This window comes from Rhineura floridana, chromosome 1 (assembly GCF_030035675.1).
Source record: "Rhineura floridana isolate rRhiFlo1 chromosome 1, rRhiFlo1.hap2, whole genome shotgun sequence".
In the NCBI taxonomy this organism is placed as follows: Eukaryota; Metazoa; Chordata; class Lepidosauria; order Squamata; family Rhineuridae; genus Rhineura; species Rhineura floridana.
Genome location: NC_084480.1, coordinates 308,000,353 through 308,015,323, shown reverse-complemented (window position 1 = coordinate 308,015,323; position 14,971 = coordinate 308,000,353). Strand labels below are relative to the sequence as shown.

At 42.9% G+C, this 14,971-nt stretch overlaps 1 protein-coding gene and 1 pseudogene across 3 annotated transcripts in view; both read left to right on the top strand.

The window, feature by feature from the left end:
• Positions 1–11,795, top strand: part of DNAAF11 (dynein axonemal assembly factor 11) — a 52,891-nt gene extending 41,096 nt beyond the window's left edge. For all 3 annotated transcript variants that reach the window (XM_061606889.1, XM_061606899.1, XM_061606879.1), the window contains one exon: positions 11,473–11,795. In XM_061606889.1, the coding sequence (XP_061462873.1) occupies positions 11,473–11,659 (187 nt within the window). In that variant the 3' untranslated portion in view covers positions 11,660–11,795. The remainder of the gene's footprint in view (positions 1–11,472) is intronic.
• Positions 8,326–9,140, top strand: LOC133375590 (suppressor of IKBKE 1-like; annotated as a pseudogene).
• Positions 11,796–14,971: the final 3,176 nt, after the last annotated feature.

The following is a 14,971-nucleotide window of genomic DNA, read 5'->3' as shown; positions in this document are numbered from 1 at the left end:
TGCCTCACATTGTGAATGTTGTGGTGGTTGTTTATATTTAAATTCACTAATAGGCAGAAACTCTTGCAATTTAAGAATGTACTTATAGCTAACACATATTTAAATCAAACTTTAAAAAGCAGGGACATTGGGTGGCTATAGTGAATGCACCAAGGGAGCAGGAGACCTGACCTCCTCTCTGAGATATTGTACTGTCCTACAAATTTGTCAAAATGCAAACACAATTTGGGTTGGTCTTTCACAGTCTAATCCACTTCCTCTGTAGCATGGAAGAATTTGGTAACATGTGCCTCTGAGCATACGGTGAGTGGTGGCAACACCTGCAATCAGGACTGCATCTCCAAAGATGGAGAATTACATTTTTTGTATGTTTGTTGGTGTTCTTCTTACTTTGCTTCTTTCCTGTGTTACTAACATTGAAAATTATATTTCTCACATTTATTCCAGAAATCTGTGTCAAATTTATTTTTATTAATTTCAAAGCCTTTTTATTGGCCAATGTCATATGACGGTGAAGACAGCCAAGGTGGGTTTGATTACTTGAATGGCTGTTGAGTTCAATGGGATTTACTCCCATGCAATTATGCCTAGGACAGGTGAATCTGACCATGGCGTAGGGGGAGAAGGGGGAGGAAAGGAGGGCTGGACTGGGGAGGGGAGGAGGAGAGGAGAGAGGAGAAAGGGAGGAGAAGGAGAAGAGGGGGAGGGGAAAGGAGGAGGGGGAAGGAAGAGGGGAAGGGGAGAGGAGAGGGAAAGGAAGGAGTGGAGGGAGGGGGGACAGGAGGGAGGAGGAGGGGGCAGCAGGCTTGATCATTTGCATGCTTATTCAGTGGCATTTCATCCTGTTCATCATGCTTAGGAGAGATGAAAGTGACGTGGAGGAGGGGCAGGGAGAGGGAGGAGTAGGGAGGAAACTGGCAAGGAGAGGGGGAAGCAGGGGAGGAGATTGGGTGAGTGGGCACTGGGCAGAGGGAAAGTCCTTTTCCTTTCCAAAAAGAAAACATTGTTAAGTGTCATTATTTTGGGGGTTTCCCCCCATCTTTTTATGCTACAGCAGACACATGTAGTCTCCCACCGAAATTTAAGCCAAAGTTGTCCCTAGCCACATCCACACCAAACATTTATTCCAGTTTAAACAGTCATGGCTTCCCCCAAAGGATTCTGGGAAATGTAGTTTTGAAGGGTTCTGAGAATTGCTAGGAGATGCTCCATTCCTCTCACAGAGCTCTAATCACCAGAATTCTCTGGGAAGAAGGGCTGACTGTCAAAGCACTCTGGCCACTGGAGTTCTGCCAGGGGAATAGGAGTTTCCTAACAACTCTCAGCATCCTTCACAAATTACACTTCCCAGGATTCTTTGGGGGAAGCCATGACTGTTTAAACTGGAATAAATGTCTGGCCTGGGTGTGGCCCCCTGATTAGCCAAGCCAAATAGCTGTTAGTCTGGCTTTTAGAACACTGACAGTTGGTTCTTACTGAGAATGCCTGCACTATCATAGACGTCAATGTTAATTTTCTTAAATTAATTGAAAATCAGCCAGGCATTTTTTAAACTGTAAACTGCAGAAGATGAACATCAGGGTATGGGTCAAGGTCAGTAATAGGATTACATGTACTCTGTGATCATGGCTTATTTTTATTAATTTCAACAAATTATGAGACCACTGACAGAAAAAGGTTCAACAGGGGTTTGGATTATTTTACTTTTGCTTAGAATCATAGAATCATAGAGTTGGAAGGGGCCTTGTAGGCCATCGAGTCCATCCCCTGCTCACAGCAGGAAATCCACAGCTAGAGCATATCCCGCAGACAGCCGTCCAGCCTTCGCTTGAAGACATCCAGCGAAGGGGATCCCACCACCTCCCTAGGCAGTCAGTTCCATTGCCGAACCGCTCTTACTGTCAAGAAGTTCCTCCTAATATCCAGTCTGAATCTACGCTCTTGCAACTTAAAACCATTAGACCTAGTCCTACCCTCTGGGGCAGCAGAGAACAAATCTGTACCCTCCTCTATGCTTCAGACTTTGAACTCTGGATTCTCCCTGAGTGTTTTTTATATCACCATGAAAACTTAGAGGGTTGTTAAGCAAGCGTTTCTGAGTTCAGAACTATAGGTTTTGTAAGATTTTGTTTTGAAATGAGTTTAGGGGAAGCAGCAGAACGGCATGGGGGGTGTTTTCAATTTAACATGGGGGAATGTGAAAAATCCATGCTGGCTATAGTATATAGCCGCTCTTGTGGCTGTATTATCCTGCCCTTCCTCCCAAAAGAGCCCAGGGTGGCAAACACATGAACAAAACAATTTAACAAAAAAGAAAGAAAAGCATTTTAAAAAGAGCTTAAAACATTCTAAAACACAAATTACAGTTAAGAACAAGAATAAACAATCTTAAACCTGAGATTTATTTATTTTTCAATACGAAGAGGGTGGAGATGCTCTGTCCAGGACATCGTTAGTCATCAATGATTTTTCGCTAAACTTCCAACAAGGTTGGGTGGGGAGAAGACAACTTGGAACGTTTGAATTTCTTGTTAGGGAAGTACTTCTTCCTCAAAAAGTCCCAATCATTAAAAAAAAGATGCCCTCTTTTCTGCAGGAGGTTTGCAAGATTAGTAATAAAAGAAATATATTTTAAAATGATAACACATGAGAAGAGCAGCCAAATTAGAGTATACCAGGAGAAAATGCAGTTTCTATCTTCCAGCTGTTTGATATATAACACCTTAGATATGCCACTATTTAAAGGCTAGACTGTTCCACTGGACTGCTCACACTTGCAACAAGGCAAAAAATTCAGGCTGGGGGCGGCAGGTAGTACATCCAGGTTTCAGTGCAATTCAGCAGAAGGCACTGTTGCCTGATTTTGTAATCATAATCTGTTAGCCTGACAGTTTTGTTTGGTCGGCAGTTTGTAGACGTGCCACAATAGGTAAATCCAGATATTGCAGTACATTTGTGTGTCCAGAACTTTCTTGCACAGTGGAGATGGGATGTGGGAAGATATGCTGGGTGGATTCCATTTTCTCCAGTGAGACCTTGTTTGCTATTCATTTCATAGTAGTACCCAGCATCATTTTCACATGTTATAAAAGTACTTGAACTTCACATCATCATAAAGCTCCCAATAATCTTTCAGAAGAAAACATCTGAGCCTTGAGGTCTGAATTATGGCTAGTAATGAACATTCCTGCTTTTCAATTTGTGTGCCTGAAGGTGTCAAACTTTCAGCATTTCCAGGATTAGATGGTATATGTAATGTAATGTAATGGGTACCCGTACATTGTGCTGGACATCTAAGGCCCTCCTCCGAGTGCCATCACATCGAGAAGCTCGGAGGGCGGTGACTAGAACCAGGGCCTTTTCGGTGGTGGCCCCCGAATTGTGGAATAGTCTCCCCGATGAGGTACGCCTGGCACCGATGCTGCTATCTTTTCGGCGCCAGGTGAAAACCTTTTTATACTCCCAGGCATTTAAAATTTTTAAATATTCTATTTTTAAAAAAATTGGTTTATAGTGTATTTTAAAACAGTATTTCATTACTGGTATATTCTGATGTTGTTTGGTTTTTGTTCTTTGTTTGTTTTGCTTTTTGTTTTTCTTATATTTGTTCTATTCATATATTTTTCTTGTTTTATCCTCTATGTACACCGCCCAGAGAGCCTTTTTGGCTTAGGACGGTATATAAATTAAATTAAATAAAAAAATAAATAAATAATAGAGAAAAGTATATTGTAAGTAAACAAAGTCTATTCAGCAAAGCAGCACCCAATTCAATTTCCCTGAGTGATGTTTCAAGTGGCTCAAAAGTAATGTGGTCCTTGTCACTGTGGTCTTCTGAAGACACTTATTGATGATTGCCAAAAGTTCCATTAACAGTCAGGTAAGGAGAGTGTTTGGGTGATGCCTTTCATTTTGCTGATGTTGTCATTGCAAAGTTCTTGTCCTTGGAGTCCTGTCTCGCTTTTGTTTTTTGTAATTGAGAACATTTTTACAAAAAAAGTAGGAGGTAAACAATCAGAGATAGAAAACCTGTCTGTATAGCTCAATCTATATATACATCTGTAGCATTCAAATAATCTGTACTGAAATGGCAAAGAGAAAGATGGATACACAGGCTCTTTTGTAGATATGGCTCATATATGGCTGGTCTGTTTCTTCTCATGAATACTCTTTATTCATATCTGTATTTTTAATAGGCATTCATACCTCACTTCCATTTTTAATCCTGTGGCTTCACAAGGCAGCTGTCAGGCCTTATCAAAGGTTCAAGACAATTTGCAGATGGGATCAGATTCTGGCAGACTGCACCAGCTCCAGCTTCTGAACAGACTTCAAGGGAAGCCCTAAATAGAATGCCTAGCAGTAGTTGATCGTTAAGATTGTAACTTCCTTAAGGGAAGAAGCTTTTTCAATAGGCATACAAACGGATCCAATCTTTCCTGGCAAAATTTGGTCAGCGAGGATGGACAATAGTACATGCAGTTGCCAATGCTTCACCAAGAACCTTATGTGTGTTCTCAGGTTAAAAAAAGCTAGCACTTATCCAGGTAATTGTGATAGGAAGATGCTATGGACATCCTCATCTTGGACTCGTGTGTAATCATGATATGAAAATTGGATTAGATGCAAGGTACTTTACCTGCAGAGTATTTTGCCCTTGAATCAAAATTAGAAACAACAGGGTTTGTTTTCCTCCGAGTGGGATGAGAAAAACTGATAGAGGCTCCTAGCCATCTAAAACAATTCTCCTGGATATAACTGCATAAATGTAAAAAGTAAGCAAGAAAGTTTTCATCACTGCAACGTCAGTCTTTAGACAGACTGTATTGTATTCAACTGGGTTCAGAAAGGATCCATCAGTGATTACCAAACAGCCATTGTAGATCCCACCTCCCAATTGCTTTGCTACCTTTGCTAAATAAGTCATTCAGTTTCTGATTCCAAAAACTGGAATCTGGGGTCATTAAAACTAACTTGCTTCTCTATTGTTTTAGCTTAGCTGGTAAAAGCATGGAGTTGGAGGGTTATTCTAGAATATTAAATTACAGCATACATGCAGGGATATGGTTGTAAAGCACGTGTCTTTGGAGCCCATCCAAAAGTGACTAATGATCTGACTCAAACTCATAATACATTTTTGCAAATGAGCCAGGGAGACAGCCGTTAATTACCTTTCAGGAATGACTATTTGTAGAGTGCCTGCCATAATATTAAATCCACTTTATTAAACTTTTAACAGCATGCAAGATCTATAGAGCTAAAGAACATTCAGCAAAAGGGAAAAAAAGAACTTCTGTATGTCTCACTAAGGGCCAAACTAAACTTGGTGATAATTGCATGAATGCAATTAACATGCACATTTTTGTTATGCATTGTAGTGCAAGTAGGTGCCCTGGGGAAACCTGAGCAGCCTTGAGACTGGGGAGGGGGGGTACTGAGAGGGAAGTTTAACTCCTTTCCCTGCACTGATGCCAACAAAAAATGTCTTTCTATGCCTCCTATTTCCATTTCAAGGAAAGCCTCCATAGCTGCAAATAGGTGCTTCCCTCGAAATGCAAACAGCATCTTTAAAGAGATGTTTTTTATTTAGAATGTGGCAGTCCCTTCCCCATGCCACATAGTCACAAGGCTGCACATTAATTGCCTGAATGCAGTTAAGGCCAGATCTAGTTTGGCCTTTATTCTCGTTGCAGTATCAAAATTGTTAGGACGGTTTCACAATTCAGGGCCAAACTACATGTGATACAGAAGATCCATGATCAGATCTCCTAAAAGCATCAGCATGTAGGAAAGAGTTAACCTCTTCCCCTGCTGTACATCCCTGACTGAAGTAAGTGGTTTCACACACAGAGCTACTTTTAAGAAAACAGAAGGTTAGTGGGAAATCTGATAATGAAGCTCTTGTGTCATGAATAGTTTGGCCACCAGAAACATGAAAGTGATATTGACCTAGTCCAAGACAGGCTGATTAGTTGAATAAAACCTGAGAATTGGAAATTTGTGTATCTCTCCCTGGAAACAATGAACAGTAACCCCCCCCCCGTCAAAATATGGAAGGTAGTTTTATAGGTAGCCAAAATGTCATAACAGCTTAGCTTATAATAGCATTTGAAAGAATTAGTTGTCTCAGACAGCCTCAGATGAAGAGGAAGGGTTAGCAGTGGAAACAACACCAAAAAAAAGATAACTCTCAATCCATGCCAAGTAACTTTAAGGTCAGTGGAAGGACAAAGCATAGGTCAGGAATGGGGAACCTGTGGCCTTCTAGGCATTGTTGGATGACAGCTTCCATCATCCTCAGCCAGCCTGGCCAATGTTCAGAGATAACTGGGCTTTTAGCCCAGCTATATCTGGAGGGCCACCGATTCCCTCACCCCTGGCACAGAAGCCAGACTGGTAAGGGATTTGGGGCTGTGAAAGTTCTATTCCCCCACTTGAATAATTTTTTACCAGAAAGGGCGTGGAAAGGGGGGATTTCCAATAGCAGCCAGAAATTAACTATATGTGTAGAATGCAAGCTGAATGTACAAAGGAACATAGGAAGCTGCCTTGTACTAGATGAAACTATTTGTCCATGCAGCCCAGTAGTGGCCTGTTTGGGATATAATGCTAAACCATAGTTTAAGTGCAGGGTGGCTTACCTGTGGCCCTCCAGATGTTGCTGGACTATAACTCCCATTGTCCTTGACCATTGGCCATGCTGTCTGGACCTGATGGGAGTTAGAATCCAACAACATCTTGAGGGTACCACATTGGCTACACCTGCGTTATGTGAATGAGTAGAAGCTGAGCTGTAGGCTTGCATGCACCTCCCTCCCCATGAGGAAGATATTGGAAGCATCCACTTTCTGTTTCAAACTGAGTTGAGTTTATTGTTATGTCGAAACAGGAGAAACTGATTAGTTCAAGCTATAGCTTAACAAGTTTCAGCCACGTTTTATCAACAGACCATAGCTCAAACTTAAACCAGAGTCTCGGTCTCCTCCAGTTGAGATGAAAGAGTAAGTTCCAGTTAGGTAAAAAAAAGAAGTGGATGCTTTAGATCTTCTCAGGCCCACACTGAAGAAGAAACAAGGAGTGGACAAACTTGAGGCTTGCTTCTGGTAATTCATATAATGTTAAACTGTGGTCTAGCATATCTGAAACTGTTCCAACTGGCAGCAGCTCTCCAAGGTCTCAGGGCAAAGGATTTTCCCACCACCTGCTACCTTTTAGCTGGTGATGCTGCATACTGAACCTGGGACCTTTTGCAGGCAGAGCATGGACTCTACCAGCAAGCTATGGTCTGTCTCCTAAATGTATTCGTGTTGGGTTTATTCAATCAAACATCTGTGTTGGGATAATTCTAAAGGCCTAGCATAAGAAGAGCCCTGCTGGATCAGGCCAAAGGCCCATCTAGTCCAGCATTCTGTTCTCACAGTGACCAGCTAGATGCCCATGGGAATTCTGCAAGCAGGACTTGAGTGCAGCCATGAAAGAAAAAGTTTGTTGATGTTAAAAGACTGAATTTCCCCTTTTTCATTGGGTGTTCTAAGGAGACTATGCAAATCATTCTAGTATTTCATTATCCTTTCCTAATCAAACAGCTACTGGGGTTGGAAAACTAGGCAGATAATTTGGCACATAACAATATGGTGCTGGTAACTAAAAATATATGCAATGAAGATCGGTCAATTCTTCCACTATGACTGCTGTTGCTCCTGGTCAACTGAAAGGTGGTCTTTAGCCAGAGTTCAAATGCACCAGCTGATCAGAAGCAGCATCACCTTGATGGGTTTTTAAGAAGAAATGGGGAAGAAAGGAAAAGGATGGCAAAAGTTACTTCTCTCCTTATTACTGTTTTACTTTTAAGTCTCTACGTTCAGATCATACCAATGCATAAAAAGTTCATCACTTTCTCCTTGCAGTGTCTTTGTTTTGTCATTGTGGTTAATGAATGACCCTCTAGATAGAGAGAAGCCATTGTGAAGCTCCACTGAGCACTGAAAATATATATATATAAAGCTGCAGCCTTTGGAAGGCTTCATTTATAGTTGCATTTCTTTGTGGGTTATTTGGCTGGGAAGTTGCCACAAATGAATAATCTGTACTGCCAAACAAAATGGAAGCAGCTTTGTCAACCAGTTAAAGAATGTTTAGTTGCCATCACTTGCTTTTTGAACACAAATCAGTTAAATTCTAATATATTTGTATGTTACTGGAACCTTTTTTAAATACCTTTTTTAAATACCAAAACAAAAACTCGTATTTACAAATAATAACTACTGCACATTGAGTGTGTATTCAGCGGCTGCTGGGAATGGCCTTATTAGAATATTACCCCCCATGACACACCGCCTTTTCCCCATTACCTCCAGAGACTGCACCGGCCGGGGGAAGAAGGTGCTGCCTCCCCTGACAGATGCAAGGACCCTGCTAGAAAGGCTGAAAGTCCATGACAACATGGCCGAGTCTGTCATTGACCAGTCCACCATGTTAGCACAAGCGGGTTGTGGCCATGAAAGAGGCTGGCACCGCTCTTTCTCACAAGTATCAAGAGGATGCAGCTGAGCTGAAGGACATGTCTCAATACAAACCTCATATTTTGCTATTTATTTATTTAATTTATTTAATTTAATTTATATACCGCCCTAAGCCCGAAGGCTCTCTGGGCGGTGAGAACACTCAGATCAGAGAATTGCAACAGGAAAATAGAGAGTTGTAGATCTCTTTGGAAGAACACCAGGATGCTTTGGAAATTATTTTAAGCAAATACCGGAAACTCATGCTGCAGCTCATGATGGGAAAAAAAAAAAGATGTGGATGCTCAGCCAGCTCTGAAAGTGCATCAGGCCCAGTCTGCCGAAACTGAGAAACGAATAGACAGGATCTGTGAGATGGGAGAGGTGATGAGAAAAGCTGTTCATATAGACAACAACCTGTATTATAAAATACAAGAAAATCTAGCACAGTTAGAGCTTGAAAATAAACAGTTGAGAAAACTATTATCAATCAGTGGAGAATCTGTTGAGGTGAGGCAAGAAGGGTTACGCAATGATGCATCTCAATCCACAAAACAGTTGCCTTTGAATAGGTGGCCTTTGAAGCTGGTAACTGCACTGCTGGAAAGAGTGTGCTTCTTTTCCAAACTGTTCTTTTAATTCCCTCTGTGTCCTCTTGGGTATCATTCCGGCCTTTCACTGTAATATAGAGACTGTGCTTTGTGGTTATCTGTTGAAATGACACCCTCTGCAGGCTAAGTTTTGCCCTGCTTAATCATGCAGAGACATGCTGCACATTGTTAGAAAGAAAGACCTGCTCACAAATTCAGCTGCAACTTCTGCAGAAAGGAAACTTTTCTACCTGTGGAGGGGACATACACAATCACTTTCTCTCTGTCTCTCTCTCAAACCCCAAGCACATTCATCAGGCATCTACACAACTAAATTTCTAGACACCTAGTAAACACTTAGAGTTTTGGTGGTCTTTGAATTTGTGCCGGCTGTATTTCTGATTTCCTGGACAACTTTGCGTTGCTGTTTTGTCTCTTGCCATTGATTGTTGCTGCTGATGCTGTTGGACAGCAACCCTGCATGGCTTGGAATGCTGCAATGAGACCGTACTGAAATATGTGATGTAGTTAGTGCGAGCAGCAAGCCACGAGACATCTGCAGAACATCTTTAAAAACAATTCCAATACAGATGCAGATTGGGAAAGATGTCTTTAAAGGACTTGTTAGTTTAACAGTAAGTATGAATGAGTGAATGGGCGGAAAAATGGCAAATGCAATTCAATATAAACAAGTGTAAAATTATGCATATTGGAGCAAAAAATCTTAATTTCACATATACGCTCATGGGGTCTGAACTGGTGATGACTGACCAGGAGAGAGACCTTGGGGTTGTAGTGGACAGCATGATGAAAATGTCGACCCAGTGTGCGGCAGCTGTGAAAAAGGCAAATTCCATGCTAGGGATAATTAGGAAAGGTATTGAAAATAAAACAGCCGATATCATAATGCCATTGTATAAATCTATGGTGCGGCCACATTTGGAATACTGTGTACAGTTCTGGTCGCCTCATCTCAAAAAGGATATTCTAGAGTTGGAAAAGGTTCAGAAGAGGGCAACCAGAATGATCAAGGGATGGAGCAACTCCCTTATGAGGAAAGGTTGCAGCATTTGGGGCTTTTTAGTTTAGAGAAAAGGCGGGTCAGAGGAGACATGATAGAAGTGTATAAAATTATGCATGGCATTGAGAAAGTGGATAGAGAAAAGTTCTTCTCCCTCTCTCATAATACAAGAACTCGGGGACATTCAAAGAAGCTGAATGTTGGAAGATTCAGGACAGACAAAAGGAAGTACTTCTTGACTCAGCGCATAGTTAAACTATGGAATTTGCTCCCACAAGATGCAGTAATGGCCACCAGCTTGGATGGCTTTAAAAGAAGATTTGACAAATTCATGGAGGATGGGGCTATCAATGGCTACTAGCCGTGATGGCTGTGCTGTGCCACCCTAGTCCGAGGCAGCATGCTTCTGAAAACCAGTTGCCGGAAGCCTCAGGAGGGGAGAGTATTCTTGCACTCGGGTCCTGCTTGCGGGCTTCCCCCAGGCACTTGGTTGGCCACTGTGAGAACAGGATGCTGGACTAGATGGGCCACTGGCCTGATCCAGCAGGCTGTTCTTATGTTCTTATGCCCTGATAGGCCTGGAGGCAGAAAAGTCAATTTACCTGAAAAACTCCATTCTTCCCAGTTGTATGGCAAGTTGAAAACCCAAGGAATGGAACCAAACTGGTGTGGACTAAGGGTGTTTCTAGACGGGAGGCTGGTTTTATTGCTGTGGGTGGGGGTTTAATCATTCTTTTGCACTGCCTGGCTGGTATCCTGAATCTTTCTGTAGTATTTTTGTTCAAACTAGTGGGAGGGGCATGAGAGAACACAGAAATATCTCTCTGTGCCCATTTTTATACACAAAAAATGTGTATAAACGTTCTTATAAATAGGGTGGGGGATACAATCTTACTTCTTTCCCCCACTCTCACTTTCCCCCTTTTGGATAACTCTCCCCCACCTCTCTCTTCTCCTCTTGCAACAGCTCCCCAAATTCCAAGGTAACATCTCTTGCATCATGCATGAGCGGATCAGCCCTTTTCCCATGAGTAGCATGGATGTGCAACATACTGAAAAATCACAGCCACTGCCAACACAACGTATCAGGTGGGCAGTGAGGGAGGGTCATCTTGAAACCTCTTGTGTGCGAAGGTTGTACTTCCTGGCACTGAAAACAGGTTTTTTTCTCGAAACAGAAAACATGAAACTGAACTAAAATTCTAGGACTGGATGGTATGTCATCTGAAAGCTCCAAATCCTCCCAACATAGATAAATCTTGGAAGTCCTTTTTGAAATGAAATTTCTTCTATTCCATTTTATAATAAGATAAACTAATGCATATAAACATGAGTTGTATTATTTATTTATTTATTTCAGAAAGGAGTGTACTGAGAAGCTGGAAGTGGACCCTAGCAAGTATTCATTCCCTGATGTAGCAAACATTGTCCAGGGAAAGGATCGGATTGGACAAGGGCCTATAAGCCTTCAGCGGCAGAAAACTGTGGATACTGAGAACACATCTGTGAGCTTTGAGGATGACCCAGATGTTCCACCTTTAATTTGAAAGAATGATATGGCAAAAGTTCCTTTTGACTTTAGAACACCATGTAGCTTGTCTAAGGATAAGTGTCTTGCCTTTTTATCTGATCTCCTGATTCTGTTGCACAAGCAGTTTGTGCTCCTCTATAAAGCCATCTACTTTAGCTGTCTCTGGTGGTAATTGAAATCCTTGTCGAGAGTAGAGTCCTACTTTACTAAACAGCACATCAGTTCAAAATTACATAAATTCCTATGTCATGCTTTCCCAGGGTTCTTACATCAACCCTAGAGATGGTGTGAAATTTTTTTTAGGCAAAAAATGTGGTAAATCTCCCTCTCTTGCACATACTGAAATTGCCTCAAAAGTCAAGCCTAGGCTTGTTCTAAGCAACTGAAGTGGGGAGGGGAGAAGAGGCACAGCAAATCCAGGGTGTATCTTTTCCTGCCTTTTGTTTGGGAAGGAAAGAGAAAATCTGGTAATTGTTCCGCATGGCATTCAGAGTCAAGAGGGCAGCGGTAAACAGTTTCTCAATTTGGAACACTCATGAGAGTCTTAACCAAAACATCCAGATCAATATTTTTTGAGCTGGTGAGATTCTGACCAAACTTTTGAAACAGATAGAGAAATATGGCTGTAAAGAAGAGTGGTAGATGAATGGGATGGGTGAATGCCAGCCCCAACTTGCCTGCCCAATTGGCTTTGCCCCTCCAGCTTCCCCTTCCCCTCGCTGGATGCCCTCCCCTCCATCTCTGCTTCCCCAAGTCCTACACTGTATCTCTGCTGTTCTTCCAGACAACGACCATACAGCATGTTGCTCATCTCAGCCACCTGTCAGGGATTCTTTAAGTTGGGTTCCTGCATTGAGGAGGGAGTTGGACTCGATGGCTTTATAGGCCCCTTCCAACTCTACGATTCTATGATTTGACAAATGCACACTCATTCCTGAACCTTTGCTTTCAGACCTACATGGGAGGGTGTGAAGGAAATCTTGCCCCTTTCCGTCCCGTTAGCAGCTGGCAACTAGATTGGCTAGAGAGCTAATCCAGTGCCAAATACCTAGTTGATGGGCCAGCCAACTCCCTCCACACTTTCCTAATCTTTTCTCCATCATCCCTCCCAGTCCCAGACAGCAACAGCACTGCTGAGGTAACTCGTAGGAGGGTGGGGTGGACATAATACTTCTTTCTTTCCCTTCCTCTCCTCTTCATTTTAAATTAAAGTGCATTGGGTGGGAATTGCACAACATTCTAATTGTGTTCATATCAGTGGAATAAGCCTGGAGGGAGAAGAAAGCATGTGCATGGTTGCTAAGCAACCACACAAACATCTTCTATTCTTCCTGCTAACCCAGATACCAAAATGGACCCTTGTGTGGTTGCCTAGCAACAGCACTTGTGATTTCCACCTCTCTCTTTCCCCTAACCTTTCAGATTATCGTTACTAGCCCAGTTGGAGTAAATGCAACTGTAAAATTGAGCAGCTCCTACTGCTGGGCCTTAAAATAGCAATGGGAGCACCACAGGAGGAGGGAAGGGTAGGAGCATTACCCCAACCCCTTTACACTCCATATCACCCCAAGGACTTTCCATGGGTAAGAGTCTGCACGTGGCGCACCAGTTGCTAATCCCCTTCATTTAAGGTGTTGGTTGCTAGGCATGCTAATAGGTTTGAGACGATGGGGAAGATTGGATTAACTTCTGCAGATCTTACAAAGGCACCGGTGTCTCCTAAAGGAGGGGAAAGCCTTGCTACTTTTCCTTGTGTCCTTGGTGCTGTCACACTTTTGGACATCTTGCAGAACTGGTATCAGTCTGAACTGAAGTATTAGAATAAATGGACCGATAGTCTACCGCAGTTCGTGCCGGGTTCGTGAGTCAAATGCACCTTTTCCCATTTTCCATCAATTGCCTGCAAGCGCTGACCTGATTCTCACCGAATTGGTATACCCGTATCTTGACTACCACCTCAAGATAGCAGACAACACTGACTGCTCTTCTATGTCAGGGAGAAGTGTCCTAGCTTATTCTTCCTGACATCCTAGTTTTTGCTGTTTTATATGGAACAGTATTCAGTCATGTGAATCACCGGCTATATTCTGAAGCAGTATAGCCCAGACTGGGGATGTGCTAGAATCTGGCCCAATTCAGACTTGGTACCAAATTTTCCATTCATTCATTTATTCTCAATAGCCGAGGATCAGATTTTAATGTAGCTAATTTCTGCGGCTATTTGTGAAAATAGTCCTTTTTAAAAAAAAAAAAACACTACCTCTAAAAACCCCCTTTAGGATGCACACCTTAACGTGGTGAGGGGGTTTGAGAGTGTTGAAGAAGCTGAGAGCAATGCCGTCAGGAGTCCAGACCAAGAGGCTAGACTCCTAGCAGGGGCACCCATGGTGGAATGGTCAAAGCTGAGACACCAGACTAAGATGCATCCAAACTCGGAGGAAGGCAATATTAAACCACCTCTGAATACCTCTTACCGCGAAAACCCTATGAACAGAGTATCCAAAATGCAATACGAGATAGTGCTGGAAGATGAGACCCCCAGGTCAGAAGGCAGTCACCGAGCTACTGGGGAAGAACAAAGGACGAGTATGAGTAGCGCTGTGACTAATGATGCAACTGGGTCAAAGCTGAAAGGAAGCCCAGAGGCTGATGCACACAGATGCGAAAGGAGAATCCAGAGTTGTACGATGCACACAATAGGAACATGGAATGTGAGAAGCATGAACCAGGGAAAGTGTCATGGCCCCGTCAGAGGACTCATCAGACGAGGATGACTCAGGAGTAACAGCAGCAGACCCAGAAGCAGCAGACCCAGAAGGAGAAACAGAGGAAACTCCTGAGAACCCAGCTCCTTCTCCCCCTCAGCTGCATAGCACCCCAGACACAGCTGAAGCCCTTCAGCCAGACGCAGACAGTGAACAGGATACTCCCCCCTCTTCTGCAGAACGTAGACAACAGAAGGTCAGGCAGAAGAGGGGCAGGCCTGTCCACTTAAGGCCAAAACGCTGAGGGCTCACACCTGCTGACAAACCTGCTCCTTAAAAGTCAAACCTTGGCTTCAGCTTGTTGCTGACTACAACGTCAGGCGTGACTTCGTGTGTTTCTAGTTTCCCTGATCTTATCTTGGACTGACCCCTTGGCAATTGAACCCAGACCTCTACTGACCTCGCTTCTGGACTTCTGGCTTGGCACGTAAGCTTAGGAAGGGCCTTGCCCTTATCATGCTTCATCCTTGTTAGCCTGGCAGATTTACGACCAAGCTGCCAGCTAAGGACTTTCCCGCCCTGATAACTACCCAGGAATTTCCAGCCCCCACCGGCACTGCTGT